Source organism: Populus euphratica, unplaced genomic scaffold, assembly GCF_000495115.2.
Source record: "Populus euphratica unplaced genomic scaffold, PopEup_1.0 scaffold341.1, whole genome shotgun sequence".
Taxonomy (NCBI): Eukaryota; Viridiplantae; Streptophyta; class Magnoliopsida; order Malpighiales; family Salicaceae; genus Populus; species Populus euphratica.
Window position 1 is genome coordinate 112,589 of NW_011500093.1, and position 22,684 is coordinate 135,272.

Below are 22,684 nucleotides of genomic sequence, written 5' to 3' on the forward strand. Positions count from 1 at the left end.
CTGGCCCATGATTCAAAGCTTTAAGCCTAATGAAAAAGGAATAGTCCTGAGCTCAGTAGTTATCAGTAGCTGGACTTGTACTCCAAGCCTAAAAACCACCCACAATTCTCGTCTCACCTGCACCCAAACTAAAGTTCTCATACTAAAAAGTTTTTATTTCATCAATCTCTTCTTTTAAAAAAAATTTAAAAAAATCTGGGATGCTATTCAAATATCTTAAATAGATTAAAATTTTTAATCTAAATAGAGAAAGAATCCAAAAATAAAAAGGTAAAAAAAAGGTATTGAGCAGTAACTTCTAGATTAAATTTGAGCATGTTGTTGACCTGAAAAATTTAGGCATCCAATTTAGAATAGAAATTTTGCTCCACTTCAATAAATGCTATGAAATATCATTAAAAAGTAATATTACAAGGAGAAAACATGTGAACGCTGTGAATGAATAAAAAGGAATGGTTTGTGGCAAAAGTGGCGATGAGACTAAAAGTTTAGTGTAGCAAGTAGCTAGCTAGGTTGATTGGTGCTTCGACCTCGAGAGTTGGCGAACACGAGTAACCTACGATTTCCAAAAAGAAGAAAGGTGTATCCATGACAATGAAGCATTTAAGGGCTTCAATAATGAAATTAAACATTTGATGACTTGAATTAATTCATGACAGATTAACCAGCAGCTGCAAACAGAAAGATTGTATTGTTCATTCATCCAATATTACAGGAGAAAGTAAAGGTTTATTTGAAAAGAAAGCTTCCAAGTTCCCAATCACAAGTTCAACCAAAGCCATCAAAGTTTCCTCAGTGTGGACAGCTCTATGCGGTGACAGGACAACATTGTCTAATGCAATGAGCTCACTGGGAACATGAGGCTCGTTCTCAAACACATCCAATCCGGCACCTGCAATCTCTCCTTGCATCAAGCACCTCACCATTTCTTGCTCGTCTATAATAGCCCCGCGTCCAACATTAATGATCAATCCTTTCTTCCCCAATGCTAGCAAGACTTCCTTGTTAATCAGGTGGCGAGTATGATCATTTAATTCACAACAAATTATGAGGATCTCACAGTTAGCTGCTAGTTCACAGACATTGGAATAATAAGGGTATGATACAGATGACTTCCTGTTCCTTGAGCTGTACAAGATATTGCAGCCAAAGGGCTCTAGCCTTTTTCCAACTTCTAGGCCAATGCTTCCAAGTCCAACAATCCCAACTTTTGTGCCTCCCAACTGAAACAAAAAACATCAACATCTTATGGAGAAACAAATTACAGCCATCAACTACACAGAAATAGGATATTTATAATTCAATTATCAGCATATAAGATGGCAATTTCTTTTTCTTTTTTTTTTCCTTTTAAAGGAAAAGGAAAAATAAAGATTCAACAGAGCAGACATTTTGCGTGGGAGGAACCGAAGTAAGCACTCCAACTTCTAGGATCTGAAAGCTTAAATTCGTGGGTCTTTGGTATGTAGTTCAAAGTGCTTTTTGTCTGAGAAAAAGCACCGAATTGATCATTTTTAGGTGCTTTCCATAGTTTTGGCATGCTCACATCAGAAAAACACTCAAACAAGCATCAATTTGATGCCGTTTCAACTCATACGCGTCTTGAAAAGAGCCCAAATCACAGTACAAAACAGTGAGTTATTGCTATATGAGATGACATATTGAGAGGCATTATTTCTACGGTTTATCACCAAACAAGACTCGAAACATTCTCAAGCTTTCAATCAAATTAAAAATGATTCAAAAAAGATATTCCAAATTCGAGGAGTTTCCTAACAATATGCCTTTTTCCCATTAATTTCAACACCTAATTGACTTGTCTCGTTGAGAATCAACAATTTTTTTTTCAGGTGCCTAACAAAATTTTCACCTTAGAGCCAAGAGAAAAATCTCCGTTGTTAGCCCACAATCCTTGGGTGACGTAACGATTTCCAGCCGATATCTTTCTCAGCGCATCAATCAACAGCCCTACTGCTATATCAGCAACATCTGCAGAAAAAAGGCTTCCAGCATAAGCCACAGATACCCCTCTCCTACGACACTCTTGCAAGTCGATTTGGTTGAGTCCAGAACTTGTGGTGACAATAAGCCCCAGAGATGGCAACAGCCTTATAGTGCTGGTGGTGACTGGACAGGTTCCATGGGAGAGAATAGCTTGGACTGATTGCGCATGAGTAGTCAAAAATTGGTCTAAAGGAAGTGGTGAGTCCCATGCTTTCAAGAAATGGAATTTTTGGGAGAGTTTGTCTTCGTGATATTTGAAGACTGGTGGTGGTTCAAGAACTAAGACTTTTGGCTTTGGGAAAACGTTTTGATCATGATTTTCTTGGTGATAACCATTACAATCCATTTTCAATGTCCGGAGGAGATCACCACAGAAAAGGATTTCTTGCTATAAATATTAATTAATACTCCACACATAAAACAGCGACAGGGTTTTTCTTGGTGATAAGCATTACAATCCATTTTCAATGTCCGGAGGAGATCACCACAGAAAAGGATTTCTTGCTATAAATATTAATTAATACTCCACACATAAAACAGCGACAGGGTTTTTCTTTAGATTAACGTAAGTTTACAGGTGAGTTTACAAGTATTATAACTAATTTTAGTTAATAAATATATAAGTTTTTATTATATAAATAACTAAAAATTTAAATTTGAAATAAAAAAAAAATTTAAGACCATCATCTAAATAATTATAACAGGATTTATTTAATAAAAAAAATTATTAATAAAAGTGTTTGGAAACGTGATGAACTTATGTTTTAAAAACGAAATTATTTTTTTTTATTTTGATATATATATATATCAAAAATATTTTTTTATAAAAAATTATTTAAATATAATTTTAAATAAAAAATATTTTTAAAATAACTTGCAAATTTCATGATAAAAAATATTATTTTAACTCATAAATATATTTTAAATTATTATTTTTTACAAAAAAATAAAAAAACTCACTACAAGCTCTCAAATATAAAAAAAAAGAAACTAAAATTATAACTTTTAAAAATAACAACAAAAATAATACTCCACACATAAAACAGCGACAGGGTTTATTTAATAAAAGAGATTGTTAATAAGAAGCGTTTGGGAACGTGATGAACTTGTGTTTCAAAAACAAAATTATTTTTTATATTTTTTTTTATTATTTTGATATATATATATATCAAAAATATTTTTTTATAAAAAATTATTTAAATATAATTTTAAATAAAAAATATTTTTAAAATAACTTGCAAATTTCATGATAAAAAATATTATTTTAACTCATAAATATATTTTAAATTATTATTTTTTACAAAAAAATAAAAATAAAAACTCATTACAAGCTCTCAAATATAAAAAAAAAAACTAAAATTATAACTTTTAAAAATAAAAACAAAAAAAATTAATTAAATTAAGTTAATTCATAAACTCCATACCTATAAATATAGGATTTAGACAATTAATTTATAATAAATGGATAGCTGCTAATATTTAAGAGTTTGATTGATATTATGATAATGATTATTTGTAAAAATATTTTTTATTTGAAAATGTATTAAAAGAATAATTTTTTATTTTTTAATTTTATTTTTTATTTCTTTTAGTGAATTGAAATTGAAATTTTATTACTCATATAATTTTTAAATTTAAATGGAGATCATTTCGATATTTATTTGAGAATGAATGGCTTCTCATTGTATTAAATTTAAATGGAGATCATTTCGATATTTTGGTGAATTCTTTTGGCTTCTCATTGTATTTTATTTTATTTTTTTATTTTTAATTAAGAGTTTTTCGCCATGGATAATGTTGTGAATTCCTTTGGCTTCTCATTGTATTTTATTTTATTATTTATTTTTAATTGTTTTCTAATTTTATATTACATTTCCTTTAATTTTGTAAAAGGAATCTACATGAATAAAATGATCTTTCGCGTCATCAAACACTTCACAATTTCCTTCTCTTTGGCTGTTTTAGGCACGGAGTCCTCAACTCAAGATACTTGAAATTTATGTTTTTGTTTTGGGGTTATGTTCCAGAATCAAAGGTCAGGAGAGGCTCTCATGGTCGTTCGGAGCATCAGATTCATGCCACGTTGACTAGATGAATGTTGATTGTATGAAATTAGCACAATTTGTTGAACGCTGTTAGCACCGCGGCTGAGGAAAATTAATGTTGATTGTATGAAATTAGCACAATTAGTTGAACGCTGCTAGCACCGCGGCTGAGACTGTCTGAGGAAAATTTTCATGTCTGAATATCTTGGCGTTCCCTTTTAGCCTAAGGGACTCCAACTATATTTAAGAAAAAAATAATGAAAAAATAATACTTCAAGACAAACAAATTCAAATCCCAATATCCAAAGATTAACTGAAAATAAATCAAACAAGCAAGATGTAGAGCATCTATAATTCCCAAATCGATACCAAATGTCTAGAGAAAAATTAACTTAAAATAGTCTAGCACAAATAAAGAAAAATGTTAAATATCTAAAACAAAGAGGTTTTTAATGCATGTGAATATATAATAAAGGAATTACGGTGTTGTTTTTACCTTGAAATTTAGGATTTTTTTAGCATTTCTGTTGTTCAAGACTTGAAATTTTGAAAAATATATTTGCTTCAATATGGGAACAACGATCCTAGCAGTGGAAAAAAGCGGCAAATGCCCCCAGTAGCAAGACTCTGTTCTTCTTTTCAACCGAGTTTTGTTATATAAAAAAATCCAGTTTCTACATAAGAAGTCTTTGATTAAATGGTATATATCTTCTTCTTTTTTATTTTTTTGGCTCCGTCAACTACACTAGGTTAATTGCTCCTGCATCAAGTTTGCAGCCATTAAGAACAATTGAGGAGCCATGGCTAGGATTTTAGGATGCAGCCAGCATCCAGATAATTCTGATAAGAAGGTAATTCTGCACGGCCTCCCCCTCTTAAAACTACGATGATATGACTTCTTCATCTTTTATCTTCTCACTCGCTTTGCAGTTATATCATACTGTTATTGTCGGAATGCATGCAGAAGAATGTGAAACAATCACTGGAAGGAATCAAACAGGATTTACCAAGTTGAACTAAATCGGAGATAGATTTGATTATCCAACATCAGAATAATAACCATGCAAGAGATCGACTTCTTTATGATGGAAAAAGTGATCGCTTGTAAAGCTTTGTTCAGAAATCTGTTTACTGATTAACTGATATCATACAAGAGATGATTAACAAACTGACCTGCAAACCAACGAGTTGAATTATTCGCTGTCCACATATTCGGAGAGTAAAGGCTTATTTGACAAGAAAGCTTCCAAATTCCCCACCACAAGTTGGCTTAAATCCTTCAAAGATTCAGGTGTAAAAACAGCCCTATGCGGTGACAACACAACATTATCCATGGCGAAAAACTCTTTAGGAACATTAGGCTCATTCTCAAACACATCCAAGCCAGCACCTGCAATCTCCCCTTGCATCAGACACCTCACCATTTCCTTCTCATCGATGATAGCCCCACGTCCAATGTTTACAATGACTCCTTCCTTCCCCAGTGCTGACAACACTTGTTTATTGATCATGTGGCGGGTTTCGTCACTTAATCCACAGCAAATGATGAGAGCATCGCAATTAGCTGCAAGCTCACAGACATCGTGGTAGAATGGATACGAAACATACGGTTTTTTCTTCCTGGAGTTGTACGAAACAAGACAACCAAAGGCCTCGAGCCTTTTAGCAACTTCATATCCAATATTTCCCAATCCAACAATTCCAGCTCGCTTACCACTGAGCTGAAATTACCAAACACAAAGAATACATATAATCAGACACAATTATTTAGTTCAATCAAACGATAACTTGCTAATGTTGAACCTTTCTAGGGTTCCATTTTTATCACCATTTTGTTTCGTTATGCGGAAAGGCGCAAAAGGATCAAGATAGCCAACCGCAGCTAGTTTGATATTGAGGATCTGCTGCTGCTGCTGGTGTTTTGTTTCATTGGCAAGAAATGGAATGGCGATGCAGTAAACCAAATCAACACGTGTTTTCAGAGCATTTTCATTTCAAGAATTAGACATAATTAATTAAATAAACCAAAAGTACTCACTTAGAATCTAGTGTTGCTTCCAATTATCATTCTTTTAAGTCATTAAGAACTAACAGTGACCCATATAAAGAGAAGATTCACGGATCAAAACCTTAGAACCAGGAGGATAGTTCCCTTTAGCAGCCCAAAGCCCTTGCCTCACATAACGATCACTAGCCGAAACCTTTCTCAGAACATCAATCAACAAACCAACAGCCAAATCAGCCACATCAGCAGAATACACGTAGCCTGCATTAGCAATTTTGATACCACGGCGGCGACACTCGGGGATGTCAATCTGATTAAGACCAGCACTAGTGGTGACAACAACACCAACCTCCGGAAGCAGCTGGAGGATGTCAGCGTTGACGGGTGCAGCACCGGAGGAAAGGATTGCTTTTATGGAATGAGAATGAGTGGACAAGAACTGATCTAGAGGGAGTTGGGAGTCGTAGGTTTTCAAAAAGTGAAATTTGTTGGATGCAAAGGATTCTTCGCCAATGAGTGAAAAGGCCGGAGGTGGTCTGAAGAGCACTACTTTTGGGAGATCTTTTTGCTCTTCTTCTTGGGTTCTGTCAGAGCCTGTATTATTGACTCCCATTTTTTAGTGTTGGTTTGGAAACGACAACAGAAGCTAGGAAGGAGGGGTCTGTTCCAGATTAGGCACTGTACTATACATTTATGGCTGCCCTTGTTTTTAGCACTTCCTTACCGGCTTACCGGGTAAGACTCGAAAGTACCGTGTGGTTCTTTACTCTCATCCTTTTTTAGCCTGAAATATAAATGCATTATTTATATTTTTTATTTAAAAAATATATTAAAATAATTTTTTTTTTAATTTTTAAAATTAAAACATGATTTAAAATTATAAAAAAGTATTAATTTAAAATAAAAAAATTAAATTTATTTATAAACATTTTTAAAAGGAAAAAATAAAAACACTCATAATTTAATCATTTTGTAGTCACCGTATGATACTTTAATATTCAATAATTTGGGTAAATAACATTTTTAAAAGGAAAAAATAAAAACAGTAAGAATCTAATCATTTTGTAGTCACCGTCTGATACTTTAATATTCAATAATTTGGGCAAATTAGGACTTGATTTAGCGGTGGAAAAGGCTTGTCTCCTTCCACTGCATCTGGGTTCGAGTCCTAACGTGCGCGCTTGTCACCCCCACGGTGCCTTACATGCTTACTGGATTTGCAGGATATTCAGTGGACCGTGAAGATTAGTCGTGATGCACGCAAGCTGGCCCAGAAAAAATATTCAATAATTTGAGCGTCAAAACTATTCATTAGTTTTCATGATTCAATCGCATGAACGTATGATACACGAATAAAGAATTAACATTAAAAAAAATTATTTTTAACGGAAAAAATCATCGTTAATTCTAAAGTCCGAGCATTCCTGGAATACTCTGTGAAAGCCCCCAACAGTGAAAAAGCTTCACATAAAGCAACCTGGGAGGAAGAAGCCTACGAAACAACGAAAGATACTCTCCTAAAGTTATGTTACCTACTCCAATTCCAGCTTTCCGGTCGGCTGTCAAAACCTGAACTTGGGATTTTTTGAATTCTGAAAACTAAAAGTTCTGTACCAAAGACAAGAATACAAATATATATAGATATACATATAACACAAATATATACATATAATACAAATATATATATACAATTACACACACACACACATAAACCATAATACGAAAGCACAAGGCATAGATGGAAATGAGGATGACGTTAGAAAAGCGACTTTACACGACAGGTATAACTTGTCCATAAATACATCTATCATGCTTTTCCAAGCACAGGCCAGCAAGTCAACTGGGAATATAGGGTTCAAAGAGCGTTGCACAGGGATTTGGATCGTATTGCAAGATATCCGCTGCACGTTCAAATTCTTCTCTCAGAACTTTTATGCTGAATTTATCCACGACTCTACCAAGGTCATGAGATATCTCAAAGGGGTCCTCTATGCATATCAAATGGCGATCATTCCCAATCCTCCTTGTCCATTCCTTTTCGTGTTTGCTGTAGAAAGATAATCACAGTATTACAGTCAGTCAAACGCTGCATAACATCTCAAGCTGACTATAAAGTATAAGCAGAAAGAAAACCTTTTGAGCCCTCGAAAACAATTTAAATAAAAATAAAGTTTGTGATAATGTCTGAAAAATAATCATAAGGCGTATATTTGTCAATCAAGTCTCGTAATTAGGCAGATAAAAACCTTATGAAAGGACACTGGAAAGCACATATCACCTGAGTATGCTTCCTATACGAACAGATATAACAGCATTTGTATAATCATGACTATATGCCCAATAATTGAAAAATGCCCATACTAATCCAGCAATTGTTTCCTTGTTTCGAGATCCAAAACCACGGAGTTTTTCAACTTGATGAAAGTAAGCACATTGAATGTCATCTACAGTGACAGAGTATGTCGTTCTCATCTCCTGAAAGAGAGCACCTCACAATAAAGACATTTACAGCAAAGACTAAGATAACAAGCAACAAATTTCACTTGGAAATGCTTTGTTCACGTAGAAGATTTTGAAGCTGAATAATGCTATTGTCCAAAATATTTGCCCCAAAATGAGTTTACCAGAAAATTATAACCACTTCATGTTCATCAACAAACTGATTCAGTGTTCTTATTTCAGGAAGAATACATTACTTCTCGAAGCATGATCAGATACAAGAATATGGCAAGAGTTCACTTCATAAACCAAAGCAGAGGATGATACTCAATATCCTCTTGGATGCTCCCTCCAGAATAATGCCAGGTACCATATAAAGCTGAAAAGACAACATTTTGGCAACACAACAGAGAGCACCATCCTATGAAGTAATCACTAACTAAAATTGAAATCCTGAGCAAATAACCAGCAAAAGGTTCAGATTTCCTACGCGATTAATTTTGGGTCATTCATCTGTTCAACTGAAGTAAAATATAATAAGGTGAAAGAAATCAAAAGAACATCCAATTCCCTTAACCTTCAGGAATAATCACATCAAAGAATGATATGAGCACATACTGAAATGTCAAAATAACTGAAATGCTAAAAAAGACCCAACCTAGAATTCCTAAATAAACAAGCAGAATAGAAATGCAGACCTGTAAGCATGGAAGGATAGCAGGTCTACGCTGCTGTAAAAAATGAATGCACATTAAAACATACCTGAAAAGAAAGAAATATCAGGCAACAAAAACTCAATAAGCGAACATAGATGTCTTTAGATCATATAGGCGCATGAAAAGTTCAGGAAAATATGATAATTCTTAATGATGACTCACGCATAACTAGATAGGGTCCCTTGGTAAGTTGCATTGACTCCTCTTGACTTGGCCCAGTGTTTCACTATAAAAGCTAATTGCCGTAATCTGACATCTATTTGTGCATAATCCCGAAGAAGCTTTGTATTCACAACAGCCAAAACATTGTTTATGCATATGTCACAGGAGATGCCAGTCACCGGATCCATAAGCTTTACTATGGGAACCCTGGCCCGAGTCAATGCCTGCAAAGTAATGGGATTATGGACTCAAAAATAAAACAAGCAAGAGTCACAAGACATCCAAACAGTACAGAAATTCTTAAGGAGAATAAACCAGGATCAATTAGTGTGGAAAATAAGACATCATATTAAGAAAGAAATGGATAGTGATCAAGTTCCAATTGGATTGACAAGGTATATAAGGATCCAATGTTGTCTTAAATATCTCAAAGTTATTTTCTGAGAGCACGCTCTCACTTTATATCTCACAAAGGATTCTACCTTATTTTTTCAGAGCACGTTCTTACTTTTAACCTCATTGATTATCCAAACAAGATAATTATTTCTTTGAGGAACCTCTAGATTATATATAGTTGAAAAAAGATGGTTAAGCGAATGAACTGCACAAAGTCAATAGAAATTGCAATGATCATCTTAGAGTCATCCAAACACTTGCAAACAAAATTTAATATAAAAATTGCAGAAACATAAACTCACGATGAAGATGTAATGGCACATAATAGTTCCATGACCTCATATCACTAGGCTTACAAAATAATAACTCATTAATACCTTGACACTGTTACTAAAAATGAGAGAAAAAATACATATTCACTCCCTACAGAATACTGAAAAATAAGGGCCCAAATGGGAATAGGGAAAAAAAAGCATGGAGAACACAGAACACTGAGAAAAAATATTGTACAGGTTAATTCGTTCACCGAATTGACCTGCCAAAAAAACACAAAATGAAGATGCATCCTGAATGTGAGTAACAGGAATAAGAGCGTTAATAGGCCCACATGCGTGAATGTGTGTCAGTGCACACACAACTGTAGTCATAACATGGTTCTAAAACAAAATTACCAAAGCGGCAATTTGTAGATCATGGCTATTACCATCTTATCAAATGATTTTCATTTCATTACCTAACTGCAACAAGAGAAAATCCCTCTGAAGATGTCTAATAGAACAGGCAACCAAGCAATGAAATGAAAAATATCAAAATAATTGGTAACATGTTATATTTATTACTAAGGTTTACTTCTCAAGCACTTTAATGTAGGCAGCATATCAGCTTATAGTTCATAGATCACCTAAATTGGCTAGTTGCAGAGTATTGTAAGCAGCAACATGATCTTTAGCAGAATTAGTTAGCCTTTCATCATGGAGTTGCCATGGTAATCTATTTATGCTATTACATCACATGCAACAAAATGCAATACCACACAACTCTTTCGTTTTAAAGGCATAAATACAACGCAAACAGCTTGTCAAACCCAAAAATGGTGGCCAGTGACCAAACCACACAATTCAAGATAGTTTAAAAATAATCATCTGTGTTACATATCTTTTAATTGTCCGTATTACATGTCCCTAATATAATGGGGGATGTTACATGTGACAAGGAGTTGTTATTGATCTATTTGACAGGTTTGGACAAATGGAAAGACATCAAGACATTATGGTAGTAAGCTTTCTTTGCAGCTTTTTTTCCTTTTTGGTTACAAGTGATGAGGAGTTGTTATTGATCTATTTGACGGGTTTGGACAAATGGAAAGACATCAAGACATTATGGTAGTAAGCTTTCTTTGCAGCTTTTTTTCCTTTTTGGTTACAAGTGATGAGGAGTTGTTATTGATCTATTTGACGGGTTTGGACAAATGGAAAGACATCAAGACATTATGGTAGTAAGCTTTCTTTGCAGCTTTTTTTCCTTTTTGGTAGTTGTTGATGGAGTAGAACTACAACTTTTTTGAGAATGGAGCATTTCAAAAACAATTCTTGTGGGCACTGCCACCCCTATGCTGTTCCACTATGGGGAGCTCTCCGGGGGTTTCTTTGTTGGACACTCAAATTTCAAAGTGATGAGATGGCTCAGGGCTCTCAAATTCCAATTGTCCTAGTGTGTGGGTTTTTCATTTGAAAGATGTCTTTTTCTCTATTGGTACAATCCATTTCCTTCATCAATAAAGTTTTCTTTAACTAAAATCACTCTTTAACATTCAATCCTAAGGATGAACGTTGGAAATCTGTTTATCGTATCAAACATAATCCACAAACACAAAAGGTGTAACCCCAAGCATCTGCAACATTTAGCATATTTAATCTGCATGCTCTGCAATTTACACGTTCAATATGGCAATAAAGTTTAGAAGACTAGGTTGCATGTGCATGCATGTGTTTTTATATAGTCCACAGGATTTGGGGAAAATGATATTTGAACTCATTATCAGGTAGGAAAAATCATATTCTTATCTTCCAGAGTCATTCTACCTTAGAAACTATCAATGGCAATTCATGAATTTGGGCACTGCATTTAGAAGACTAGTTAATAGAAGGTACACACGCCAAGAAACTAAATCCTAACATTCAGCTAAAAGAATTAACGTGTATAAAATTAAATTATAAAAGAAAATAACAGGGTCAACCCTTGAGAATTATAGAACTTCATCAGAATGCCTGGAAGCAAATTTTAAATGTCTACTCAATTGGGGAGCTCTAGCAGAAGTCATTTTCTTTTACCCAGAAAACATTCTAGGAGTTTGAAGAAAACCAAAACAGTTAAATGGCATTTATTGCATTATCTCTGAATTTATTGATCCTCTAAAAAGTCAGCAATCTCATTTACCTGCACATTCTGGAGGTTATCTGACTGCAATATATCAGCCAACTTTAACAAGACCTCAGGCTTATTAACCTCAGCATCCTCAATTGCGAGGCAAACATCTATATCACTCTTTGAAACTCCAAATGAATTTGCACATGAACCATATAGGTATAATCGAGCTTGAGGCCATTCCTTGTTGATCAGTTTCTCCAATGACATCAAAAATAGCTCCTGCTTCATTTTTTCTTCCTCTGGCGGTATCAATGACTCGTAAATTGCAAGAAAAGCAGCATTTAGTCTGTCGATATCTAAACAACATTGCATTTGCTTTTTAAGCATTCTCATCCTCTGACTAAGTATATTTTTCCCCCTGTTATCTGATCTAGACTCCTGATCATCAAAACCGCAAGAAAATCCAATAGATTCACGATTAGAGAAGGAATTAGAAACAGCTACTAAGCAATCATTATATTTTCTTACACTAACTTCATTTCCGTTTTCATTAAGAACGTCTACTGAGAATGTCGATCAAGGTATATAATTTAGTTAACTAATGGAAGATTAATATAGTTACAGTAGCGCCCTCATATTTATATTGAACTCCTAGTTACTTCAAGTTTCAACTCCTAGAACATCAAATACAATTAAAAGATTCACATAAAGTAACTGAATTTAAAACTCGATGCCCAGATAGAAAAGAAAACAACAGACCTTGCTACTTTCCTTCTTGTCTTTCTTGCCTTCAGGCTGACCATCAAGCAACAAAGAATCCACCAGCTCTTCACCAAGATCATCCAATTCTCCTCCATCATCCTTTCCATCTTCACCATTTTCACCATCCGGATTGATCAAGGATTCCCCAATCTCCGAACACAAAACGGAATGCAGATTACTCCCGGCAGGTGGACCTGGACGATCAAGCTGTCTCGTAAGCCCCAGCTCAACTGACCCCTCACTTCTCCTCACTTTCTCATTGTTCATTTTACTAAAATCTCCCTTTTCCCTGGTAATATTAAGTTCCAATTCTCTCCTCCTGCTTCCGTAATCCCAATTCTCTCCATCTCCTCCACCTCTAGGCTTATTGGAGAACCCCGGAGACGGAGACCTATAATTCCGGTGCTGTTCCTGGTGTAGGTGTTGGTTTCGGTGCTGGTTTCCCCATCCTCCACTGCTGCCTCCTGGCTGTCGCACTTCAGAATTTCTCCTCGAATTCGAGTTTGCTTGCTTCTCGAGATGCCTATTCCTTTCCAATTCATTGAAGCTTCTGCCCCCTGATCCTACTTCTCGCACCAAATTCGCATTCACTAAAACCTCAGCAGGGCTTTGAATCTCACTCGAAAACGAGCCGAACTGTAGCTTTTGCTCAAACTGTTGCTTCTGTTGAAGTAGATGCTGGATCGAATTGTCATTATTATTATTATTATTATTATTATTAGCTCTAGTCTCCACATTTGAAAACCCTAATCTTTGCAAATCCTCTGCTAAATATTGATTTCGACGGGGGTGAGGAAAAGCATTGTTTTTCTGCGGAAAGCCCAGATTATGGGGCCAAAGAGGAGGAGAATTGGGGAGAACATCACGGCCGTTGGGATTCAACACTTGACTAGACGGTGCAGGTAGACTGGGGCCAACAGCTGCGACTGCAGGATTATGTTGATTGTGATTGTGATTTTGTAATTGTGGGGTCATAAAAGGAGACTGAGATTGCTGCTGCTGTTGCTGCGATGGTGTTGGGTGGTGGTTAGGTCTTCGGAGTAAAGAGAGTATAAATTCGCCGCCATTATTGGCGGGCGGGATAGATGGAGCATCACCGCCGCCACCGGACATTGTATTGTATTCGTAGACTCGAAGGTTTCTACACTGAAAAGAGTGGAAGACAGACAGTGATTTTTATTTTTATTTTTTTCCTCACTCGCTAGAATCGAATGAGTTGTGCTGCCATGGTTGGTGAGGATTGGGTTTATATACTTGCATGTGTAAAAGCAAATCTATTGAATCGAATTGATTTGATGGGATCACAATTTACTGGTGTTAATTGAACGGCGTTGATTGGAGTTGTGTAGTAGCTTGGTGAGTGCGAGGAAGGAGAGTGAGGGGAAGTGACTGTGAGTCATCTAGCCTGACGTGGATCTAGCTTATCAGGGAAGTTGTTGGGAAAACGAAAAGGTGTTTCAACGTTAAAACATCCAAAGCATATTAAAAGAAGCTAAATAAATCTAATATTATGCACCGCTATTTCTCTGTCCAGTAAATTTAATACTGGTTCTTAAGAGCATGGTAGCCTCTTTACGGAGCTTTCTTAAGAGCATGGTAGCCTCTTTACGGGGCTTATTAATTATTATTATTATTTAATTAATTAAAAATAAATAAATCCTTTTCTATTTAAATTATACAATTAAATAACGAGAATATCGTTAAAAGAAAAAATTAAAATGAACGTCAAAGGCTATTTTATATTTGCATAGTAGCTTTCGTTTTATTATAATATAGAGCAGGAGATAATTTAATATTAGATTGAATATAAAATTTAATAAATAATTAAAAAGTACAGTTAAATGATTAAAATATTATTAAAAATAAATAAAAAACTTTAAATTAGTTTTAAAGGGTTTTTTTTCTTTTTATAATAATTTTTTGTTATTACCATTTCAGTATATATATATATATATATATATCAAGAGACACATGGGAGGTACCTATTTAATTTTTGTGGAGAGTATGGAAGTTCTCGAATTTCAAAATTATTTTTTTATTTTATTATTAAAACGTTGCATTGTGTTTTTTTATATAAAGCATCATGTGTCGGTACTAGTGAAATGATTCGGCATTGGTTATTTTTATTTTAAAAAAAAATATTATAGTTTAACTTTTTTTTGTAGTGATATTTTAATTTTAAAAAAAAAATATTATAGTTTAACTTTTTTTGTAGTGATATTTTAATTTTATTTTTATTTTTTTTATTTTTTATTTTTTATTTTTATTTTTGATTATTTTATAAAAGTTTTATTTGTTTTAAATTTCATTATTCAATTTTAATTTATTAAATATTATAAGTTTTATTTGTTTTAAATTTCATTATTAAATTGTAATTTATTAAATATTATATTTTTTTAATTTAATTTTTATTTTTTATTTTTTATTTTTATTTTTTATTTTTAATCTAAATTAATAATACTGGACATTAAAAAAACCAATTAACCGATTAAACTATAAAAATTATAAAAACAAATAATAAAAAATACTAAATTAAAAAAAAATCAATTAAATCTATTTAAAAATTATATCACTGATTTAGTTTTGATTAATTTTGATTTCAAAAATTAAAACCAATTGAAAGTATCGTTTAACTAAATTTAAACTGCCTACAAATAATCTTTCTTTTTTCTTTCCTTCATGACTATCCATTCTTCTTTATTTTATGGGAAACAAGGATCGAATTTTAAATTAATTGAAAAATATTCAATCTTAGAATGATAATTTTTCTCTCAAGAGTGTAGAAACAATAAAATAACTTGTATTGTATCTTTTTCTCAAAAATATTTCAAAAATTACATCAGTTTTTTTAATTTAAATACATAAAAATGATTAAATTGAAATATAAAAATTCTATCACCATCGTAGTTTACATAAATTCTCACAATAATGATGCCTCTTAAATGCTATCAAGAATTATTTAAATGGCACTTTCTGTGTTTTATTTAAATTACTTTTTCTTATTTATTATTGAAATTTTCATTTTCTTTTTTTAAGGAGAGTATTCCAATAACCATGATATCCACAATTCTTCTACACTTATTGTCTTCATCGTAGAAAAGAAAAGGTTATTTTCCTTTTAAATTCTTCTAACCTAATAAAGAAAATTAAGAAAGTGGAGGAGAAGTAGAGAAATTTCCAAGTCGGTTCTTTCCTTCATTGTTGTCGGCTGGAACTTCAAGAAGAAGGGAAGATATCTTTTTATTTAATGTACGACAATGTCTTTGATTAAAGCCCCACATGTTGTTTTCATCGAATCCCCAGTAATCAGTATTTCTTTTTGTATATTTATTTATTTATTTTTATTTTATTCTAGATTTTAAACTAATTGATTAATGATTTTCATTTTTAGTCATAAAAAATTTCTCTTAATTTATTATTTTTCCAGTTAAAAATTACATCATTTAATTTAAAATTTATATATATTCTGTGAGATTTATGAAATGATTTAAAAATCATATATGCCATTTTCTTTTATTTTTGTACTATATATATGGTCCTTTACTTTCTTTCAATCGATTTTGAGTGATTTTTATTGTATAATATTTGTATATTTATTCTTATTTTTATAATTATTTTTAAATTTATTAAAAAATTATTCTTTAAATTTTTTATTATCATTAATATAAATATTCAGGTCTAACTTACACATATTTCAATTAATTATATAACTTTTTAAAATTATAATTATATAAATTTTTAATAGTCCTGAAAAAACTTAAATTTATAATTATTGAAGCTTAACAAATTTAAAACTTGATTAATTGAGCTATCTTTAAATTAAATAATTTTCTAATTTTGATATTCCATAGTTTTGAGTATTTTCATTAATATGATAAAATTGACATTATAAAATATTTAAGACAATTGAGCGATAATTGTGAGTTTTGTTCGAGGTTTTAAATTAGAATGTATGATTTTTTACTAGAGATCTGAAGGCTTTCATTCCCTGACAGTTATTGCAAAGACTGAAGGCTTTTGAATCAATTGGTTATCATGAACCAAAAAAATATAAGAAATAGCTGTCATCTAAAAAAGTTATAATTATAATTTTGCCACCGCTACAATATCTCTATAGTAAAAACAAATTAGCAAAATTTGCAATTATATTATTTTTTATAAAACAATAAAAATAATTAAAAATAATAATATAAATATGTAAAATGTAGAGGGATAAATATTCAGAATGTAAAAAATAGAAAAATAATATTTAAAAAATAGAAAAAATAAAAAAATAAAAAACTAAAAACATATTACAAAAAACATAAAGATAAAAAAATGGTGATAAATAAAAAAAGTATAAAATGATAAAATACCAAGTATAAGGAAAAAAATAAAAAATACTTGTTTTCTATAAAAAATATATATATAGTTGTACCACCATTATATTACAATAACTCTCAAAATTTATAATTATATCATTCATACATGAAAACTTCAATATATATGTATAATAATTTTGTGCATATAATTATTGTTGTTTATAATTAGATTGTTGTAGCCCGAGAAAATAAAAAAAAGGCATACATAGCTTGTTTTTTATTTGATTTTGTATTTGTAATTATGTTTATGTGTGTTTTAAAAGTATGTTTTTTTATTTTTAAAAATATTAAATTAAAATTATTTTTTTAGTGTTTTTCTATAGTTTTATTATGCTGATGTAAAAAAAATTATTTTAATATATTTTAAAATAAAAAATACTTTTCAAAACACTATACACCACAATATTTACTATATTAAAATCTAATTAAATTATATATAAAGAAGAAAATTTTTCCACCTTTTATGATGGATCATCTTCTTTGTGCTCTTTTATCCAAGAACCTTTTTAAGCAAATGAATTTCATTACAAAATACGTTTGTCCATGGCCTGTTCAGAAGTAAGTCACAATACTAAACATCCTGCAGCAGTCTGAATTGCTTATTACAATCCAAAACTCAAAAACAATATTAAAATATTTATTGGTATATTAAATAATGAAAAAAAGAACATTTTTCATTCATGTTTTTTGCTGATCACTGAACTTTGTATAGCTCGATTATTTGCAAGATATAGGAAATAGCATTTGCATAAAGAAACTCAAGAATGAATAAAACCTTTAGCAATTTCATCGAGGATGGCAGCTCGTTGGGGGTCCACGATGTCTATCCTGTGAAACCCAGAATCATCAAAACAAGCTTCAACTTTCACCCCATGAAGTACCAGCATTTGCACAAAGTCTTGTTGCCGATCTACCAATGGGTCCCTTCCAAAACCAAAGACTAAGCATCGCTGCAATGAACTAAGCTTGCTCTTATGAGGTCCATCCACCATTGGGTTGCAAAATGGGTGATCACGGTCCGCCCCTTCTGGCAATGCCAACTCCCACATAAGGTCCATTGCTGGTAATGATGCCACATGATCAGCTATAAATTTCATCTCAGATTTTGTTCTTTTTCGCCCACCAAACAATGGTTGATTCAAAATAATACCATCAATCTTTAAAGGGCTCAAATCCATGTCTAAAGAGCGCAAGGCAGCGTTAAACGCAATGTTGCCTCCGCAACCAGACCCATGAAGGTAACACCTAGAAAAATCTCCGTAGTCTTTAAGCCATTTCTCACCTTGTGGATCCAGAGCCTGTTTTTGAAGCCAAAGAAGTGCATCAGTCGCATCTTCATATGGTGCTGGAAGTCGATTCTCAGGCGCGAGACGGTAGTCAACAAGGATGACTATAGCTGGGATTGTGAATGCAAACAAACTCCGGCTTGCATGTAGAATAGTGCTGTTAGCACGAAATTGGACCCAGGAACAACCGTGGAAGTGAAATACTATAGGCAAAAGCCTTTTCTCGTTCACCGTGGCGGCGGCGGCGGCGTGTTTAGTGATGATATTGGAGGGTAGGTAAATACGAACTGCAGTGTTCTTTTCCTCGCTGAGAATGGCATCTTTAGAGAATACGGCTTCACCAGAGTTCAGGTCAGGGTTTACGTTTGCAGGTGGCAAATTGAGGAGCCGAGTGACAGTGCCATCAGGATCGATCCTGATGTTAAGGTACTCATAGGGATCGAGTTCGGGCATGATATGGTATCTAGAACTACTGTGAATTAGGAAGGGAGGGAGTTCGTTCACAATTACTTTGAACCTTTGTGGAGAAATCTGGTTGCCCTTAATATTGCCATGAATCATGGATCATGTTGCTATTTTAAACAACAGATCATTAGGTGGATAAAATTTCTGGGGAGAAAATCATGTTTCACCACCAAAAAAAACTTGCATGCCTCAGAGATATATTTGTTACCACGAAATTCCAATTGAAGCGTTTTAGTAGATGCGATCTTCTCTATTTTAGAAATGCACAGCATCCACTCAAATTATTCTTTTAATATAAAAAAATTTAAAAATACTGTTAATATATTTTCTAGCAGAAAAAAATTTAAATTTAAAATTTATAGTATATTTGATTACATTCTTTTTAAATAATAAGATGGTAATATATTGAATGATATTTTTTTATAACTACAAAAAATTTCTGTAGCCCACTCATTTTTTTATTTTTTATTTTTTAAAAAATTACATTTTATATTTTAGAGTTTATAAGTTTATAATAACTTACATTTTAAAGTTGATACATAAAAAATAAATCAATAAAAAATATTAAATTATTTTTATAATTATTATTATATTTTATTTAACAGTTGAAATATTTTTATAATATATTTTTTTATTAATATGAATATAAATAAAAAAATATTTTTTATTTAAAAATATATTAAAATCATGTTTTTTATTTTTTTAAAATTATTTTTAATAATAAAATTTTATAATAATTTTAAACATTAACAAATATTAATTTTAAATATAAAAGATAAAAAAAATCATTTTTTTTCTTAAAAAACTTTTAAAATTCAAAAACCTACATTACCTGAATGTACTTATCACCTGCAGAAGTAAATAAGCCCATCTGGACAGCAAATTCTAGTTCATTACTTTCTCTGTTGTCTTTTCATCCTCTGATTTAATGTTACTGACTATTTCCCGAGACTCAAAATTGACTAATTGGGCTCAAGAGGTTGCAAGACATTTTCTTGGAAGAGGGATTTTCAAGAATATCCATCAGCTCTAACTTTATTAATGTTATTTTCTATGCACCAATCTATTACTTCCATATCCAAATCCGCTCCACGGCAGTCCATCTTCCATGCATCAAATTTGATTATTGTGTTTAATTTGAAAACTTAGATTGAACTGGGATATAAAAAATAATTATGAAAAGAATGGGTGCAAAGTGAATAAATGAGTGGTTTATAAGAGGTTTTTTATAATTAATTTTTTAAAAAATATTGATAACATGACATATTGAGTTGTTTTGAAGTAACTCATGATAAAATTCATGATTCAAATTATAAAATAATAATAACTTTATAAAAATAAATTATGAAATTTAACTTTTAATTTATTAAATATTAAAAGGGAAAACTAAAAAAAATTAGTTAAAAAACAAAAAAAAATAATTTGACTTTGCCCTGATAAACCTGTCAGACCTGTACCTTAATCAAGAGAATGTTATTTAACCTAAAAAAAAAAAATTAAAAAAAATGTCACCTTCAATTCTCAACTAACCTACTATTGAAGAATAATTTTTTTAAAAAATAATTAATAAACCTGAGTTAATTTAGAGTAATCTATTAAACTTATAACCTGAGTTGTGAGACTAAGATAATTTTATAAAAAATAAATTTAAAAAATTATAAATTTCAATTATCGGCCAATGAATGATGAAATAAAAAAATAGTATGAGTTAACTCAAGTTATTTTTTTAAACTCACAACATGAATTTTAAGATAAGGATTAAATTAAATAAAATATACTAAAAAATTACAAAAAGTAATTCTCACAAATCTTAATATTAAAGGTTAAAATTAAAAATTAAATAAGAAAAATTAATAATAAGAAATAAGAATAAAATTCAGTATAAAAAATAACAGCACATTCTACTATTTTTAACGAAGTAAGGTGTAATTGTTTTTTGCATTCATTCATTCATTTTTTCTCTTTATCTTCACTTTTTCTATGAATTTGTGTCAATTTATTTTTTAATAATGTAAAGCTATTTCCACTAGCAAAATTCTCACAATTCTCACAAGCAACACTAATTAAATTTTAAATTGTGTTATTTTATCAAAGATGATTTAAACTTATTATTTTATCAATTTGTTTTCTTTAAAATTGTGCTAATCTTCCAAAAAAAAAAGAACTATTGTGAGAAAATTGAACCATAGTCTCTACGCTGTCATTTTCAGTTTTTATTTTTAGCTAGACAGCTTAAATCCATCCCTCAAATCTCGAAATAATCATTTTAAGTTTTAAAATGTATTTTAATCTACTAAAAAAACACAACCATAAATCCAAAAAAAACTCAGAAGTTGTTATCAAACTTCAGGTACATCTATTTATGTTGAAGAAAACATGATTGAGGTTATTTTTTAAATTATTTTTTATATTAAAATAATTTTTTTTATTTAAAAAAAAATATTTGTAAAATAAATGCATCAAAATATTTAAAAAAATATATAAAAAAATAAATTTTTTAAAAATATAGGTTAACCCATATTCTCGAAGACTCCCTTAAACGGTATTCATGGGCATAGATCAATAAGACTCGTTGAAATGGAGGTGATTGTAAGATTTTCAATTAGAATAAACCAAATGAGAAAACAACGAAAAGGACACATCCACGTGATTTCACTATTCAAAGCACCATCTTGTTTAAGTATTTTTTGTTAACTGTTAATGTCAAAAGCCCATCGGAGAGCAAAAGGAGCCATTTCTCTGGAGTTTAAGCTTACACCGACCTTGTTCATGATGAACAATCGATGAGAATGTTACAGGAATTGGGACCCCAGATGATGATCTTCATGCACCTTAATGGCACTGCAGGCTCTTAAAAATATCAACAAAGCCATCTGCGTGCGTGTTTGTTGAGTGTCAGCGGAAGACAAATAAATAAATACAAATCAAATTGTGACTGGCGGAGTGCCTAAGCATAATAGCATCTCCAATGTAGATGCTAGATATAGAAAGTTATATATATATATATATATATATAACTATGTTGCCTTTTCAACATGGATGCTAAACATAATGCTATTTTAATATTTTTCTTATAAAAATATTAAATAAACTTTTAGCTCTTTTCATCCATATGTAGGCATATCTCTCTAGTTTATAAATGTTATTTTAGCTCTTATATAACTCCTCCTTGTAGCTATAAAAATGGATGATGAAAGCCAATTTTTTTATTTTTTTTTAAGGATGTTTGGGAACATGATAGTGGTTATTTTTGAAAGTATTTTTTTATTTTAAAATATATTAAAAAATATTTTTTAAAAAAATATTTTTGGCAATAACACATAAAAATATATAAAAAAATAAAAAATATATTAATTTAAAACAAAAAATATAATCTTTTTCAAAACGATTTCCAACCACAATACCAAACACTATCCTTTTAGAGATGCCATTGTCAAAAATGTATAAACACTATTAAATGTAACAATGTTTTTTTTTAGTTTTTTTTTTCAGTTTAATTTTTATGAGATTATTTTAATCTTGTAACCTGTACCATGGGTTTAGTTAATTCACTCAGGTTGATTTGGGTTATTTTTTTATTTATTTTTTTGATTTGTTTTTAAATTTTATCATTTAATATTAAATTAATTGAGAATTATCCGAGTTATTTTTAGGCTTGTTAAGCCAACCGAATTAT

At 31.3% G+C, this 22,684-nt stretch overlaps 4 protein-coding genes across 7 annotated transcripts; all 4 read right to left on the reverse strand.

Moving 5' to 3' along the window:
- Nucleotides 1–666: 666 nt before the first annotated feature.
- LOC105109171 (glyoxylate/hydroxypyruvate reductase HPR3-like) lies at nucleotides 667–2,502 on the reverse strand. 2 transcript variants are annotated; one of them, XM_011003781.1, is made up of 3 exons: nucleotides 2,474–2,502; nucleotides 1,871–2,357; nucleotides 667–1,223 (listed from the first exon to the last, which is right to left on the reverse strand). In XM_011003781.1, the coding sequence occupies exons 2-3, from the start codon at nucleotides 2,348–2,350 to the stop codon at nucleotides 696–698; spliced, it is 1,008 nt and encodes a 335-aa protein (XP_011002083.1). In that variant the 5' UTR covers nucleotides 2,351–2,357; nucleotides 2,474–2,502; the 3' UTR covers nucleotides 667–695. The 2 variants fall into 2 exon arrangements, with proteins under 2 accessions (XP_011002083.1, XP_011002084.1); XM_011003782.1 differs by lacking the exon at nucleotides 2,474–2,502 and having other exon boundaries at nucleotides 1,871–2,420.
- Nucleotides 2,503–4,585: 2,083 nt separating this feature from the next.
- On the reverse strand, nucleotides 4,586–6,797 carry LOC105109172 (glyoxylate/hydroxypyruvate reductase HPR3-like). Of its 3 annotated transcripts, none has more exons than XM_011003785.1 (3): nucleotides 6,179–6,797; nucleotides 5,223–5,770; nucleotides 4,586–4,989 (listed from the first exon to the last, which is right to left on the reverse strand). In XM_011003785.1, exons 1-2 carry the CDS (start codon nucleotides 6,665–6,667, stop codon nucleotides 5,243–5,245), a joined length of 1,017 nt encoding a protein of 338 aa, XP_011002087.1. In that variant the 5' UTR covers nucleotides 6,668–6,797; the 3' UTR covers nucleotides 4,586–4,989; nucleotides 5,223–5,242. The 3 variants fall into 3 exon arrangements, with proteins under 3 accessions (XP_011002087.1, XP_011002086.1, XP_011002085.1); XM_011003784.1 differs by having other exon boundaries at nucleotides 4,586–5,031; XM_011003783.1 differs by lacking the exon at nucleotides 4,586–4,989 and having other exon boundaries at nucleotides 5,065–5,770; nucleotides 6,179–6,796.
- A 975-nt stretch (nucleotides 6,798–7,772) lies between these two features.
- On the reverse strand, nucleotides 7,773–14,354 carry LOC105109174 (poly(A) RNA polymerase cid14-like). The gene is made up of 6 exons (XM_011003786.1): nucleotides 12,894–14,354; nucleotides 12,204–12,572; nucleotides 9,372–9,595; nucleotides 9,192–9,255; nucleotides 8,333–8,529; nucleotides 7,773–8,101 (listed from the first exon to the last, which is right to left on the reverse strand). Exons 1-6 carry the CDS (start codon nucleotides 14,007–14,009, stop codon nucleotides 7,891–7,893), a joined length of 2,181 nt encoding a protein of 726 aa, XP_011002088.1. The 5' UTR covers nucleotides 14,010–14,354; the 3' UTR covers nucleotides 7,773–7,890.
- Nucleotides 14,355–18,015: 3,661 nt separating this feature from the next.
- LOC105109175 (probable carboxylesterase 9) lies at nucleotides 18,016–18,997 on the reverse strand. The gene has a single exon (XM_011003787.1). It carries the CDS (start codon nucleotides 18,994–18,996, stop codon nucleotides 18,016–18,018), a length of 981 nt encoding a protein of 326 aa, XP_011002089.1. The 5' UTR covers nucleotide 18,997.
- Nucleotides 18,998–22,684: the final 3,687 nt, after the last annotated feature.

What these genes read in the sequence shown, in the direction of transcription:
- LOC105109172 (XM_011003785.1), bottom strand. Translation starts at nt 6,667, where the DNA reads ATGGGAGTCAATAATACAGGCTCTGACAGAACCCAAGAAGAAGAGCAA. An exon ending in ACTATCCTCCTGGTTCTAAG is followed by an intron (nt 5,771 to 6,178) that starts GTTTTGATCCGT and finishes TGGTAATTTCAG; the next exon opens with CTCAGTGGTAAGCGAGCTGG.
- LOC105109171 (XM_011003781.1), bottom strand. Translation starts at nt 2,350, where the DNA reads ATGGATTGTAATGGTTATCACCAAGAAAATCATGATCAAAACGTTTTC. An exon ending in ATTTTTCTCTTGGCTCTAAG is followed by an intron (nt 1,224 to 1,870) that starts GTGAAAATTTTG and finishes TTTTTGTTTCAG; the next exon opens with TTGGGAGGCACAAAAGTTGG.
- LOC105109174 (XM_011003786.1), bottom strand. Translation starts at nt 14,009, where the DNA reads ATGTCCGGTGGCGGCGGTGATGCTCCATCTATCCCGCCCGCCAATAAT. An exon ending in ACAAGAAGGAAAGTAGCAAG is followed by an intron (nt 12,573 to 12,893) that starts GTCTGTTGTTTT and finishes TTTGATGATCAG; the next exon opens with GAGTCTAGATCAGATAACAG. An exon ending in ATAACCTCCAGAATGTGCAG is followed by an intron (nt 9,596 to 12,203) that starts GTAAATGAGATT and finishes ATTACTTTGCAG; the next exon opens with GCATTGACTCGGGCCAGGGT.
- LOC105109175 (XM_011003787.1), bottom strand. Translation starts at nt 18,996, where the DNA reads ATGCCCGAACTCGATCCCTATGAGTACCTTAACATCAGGATCGATCCT.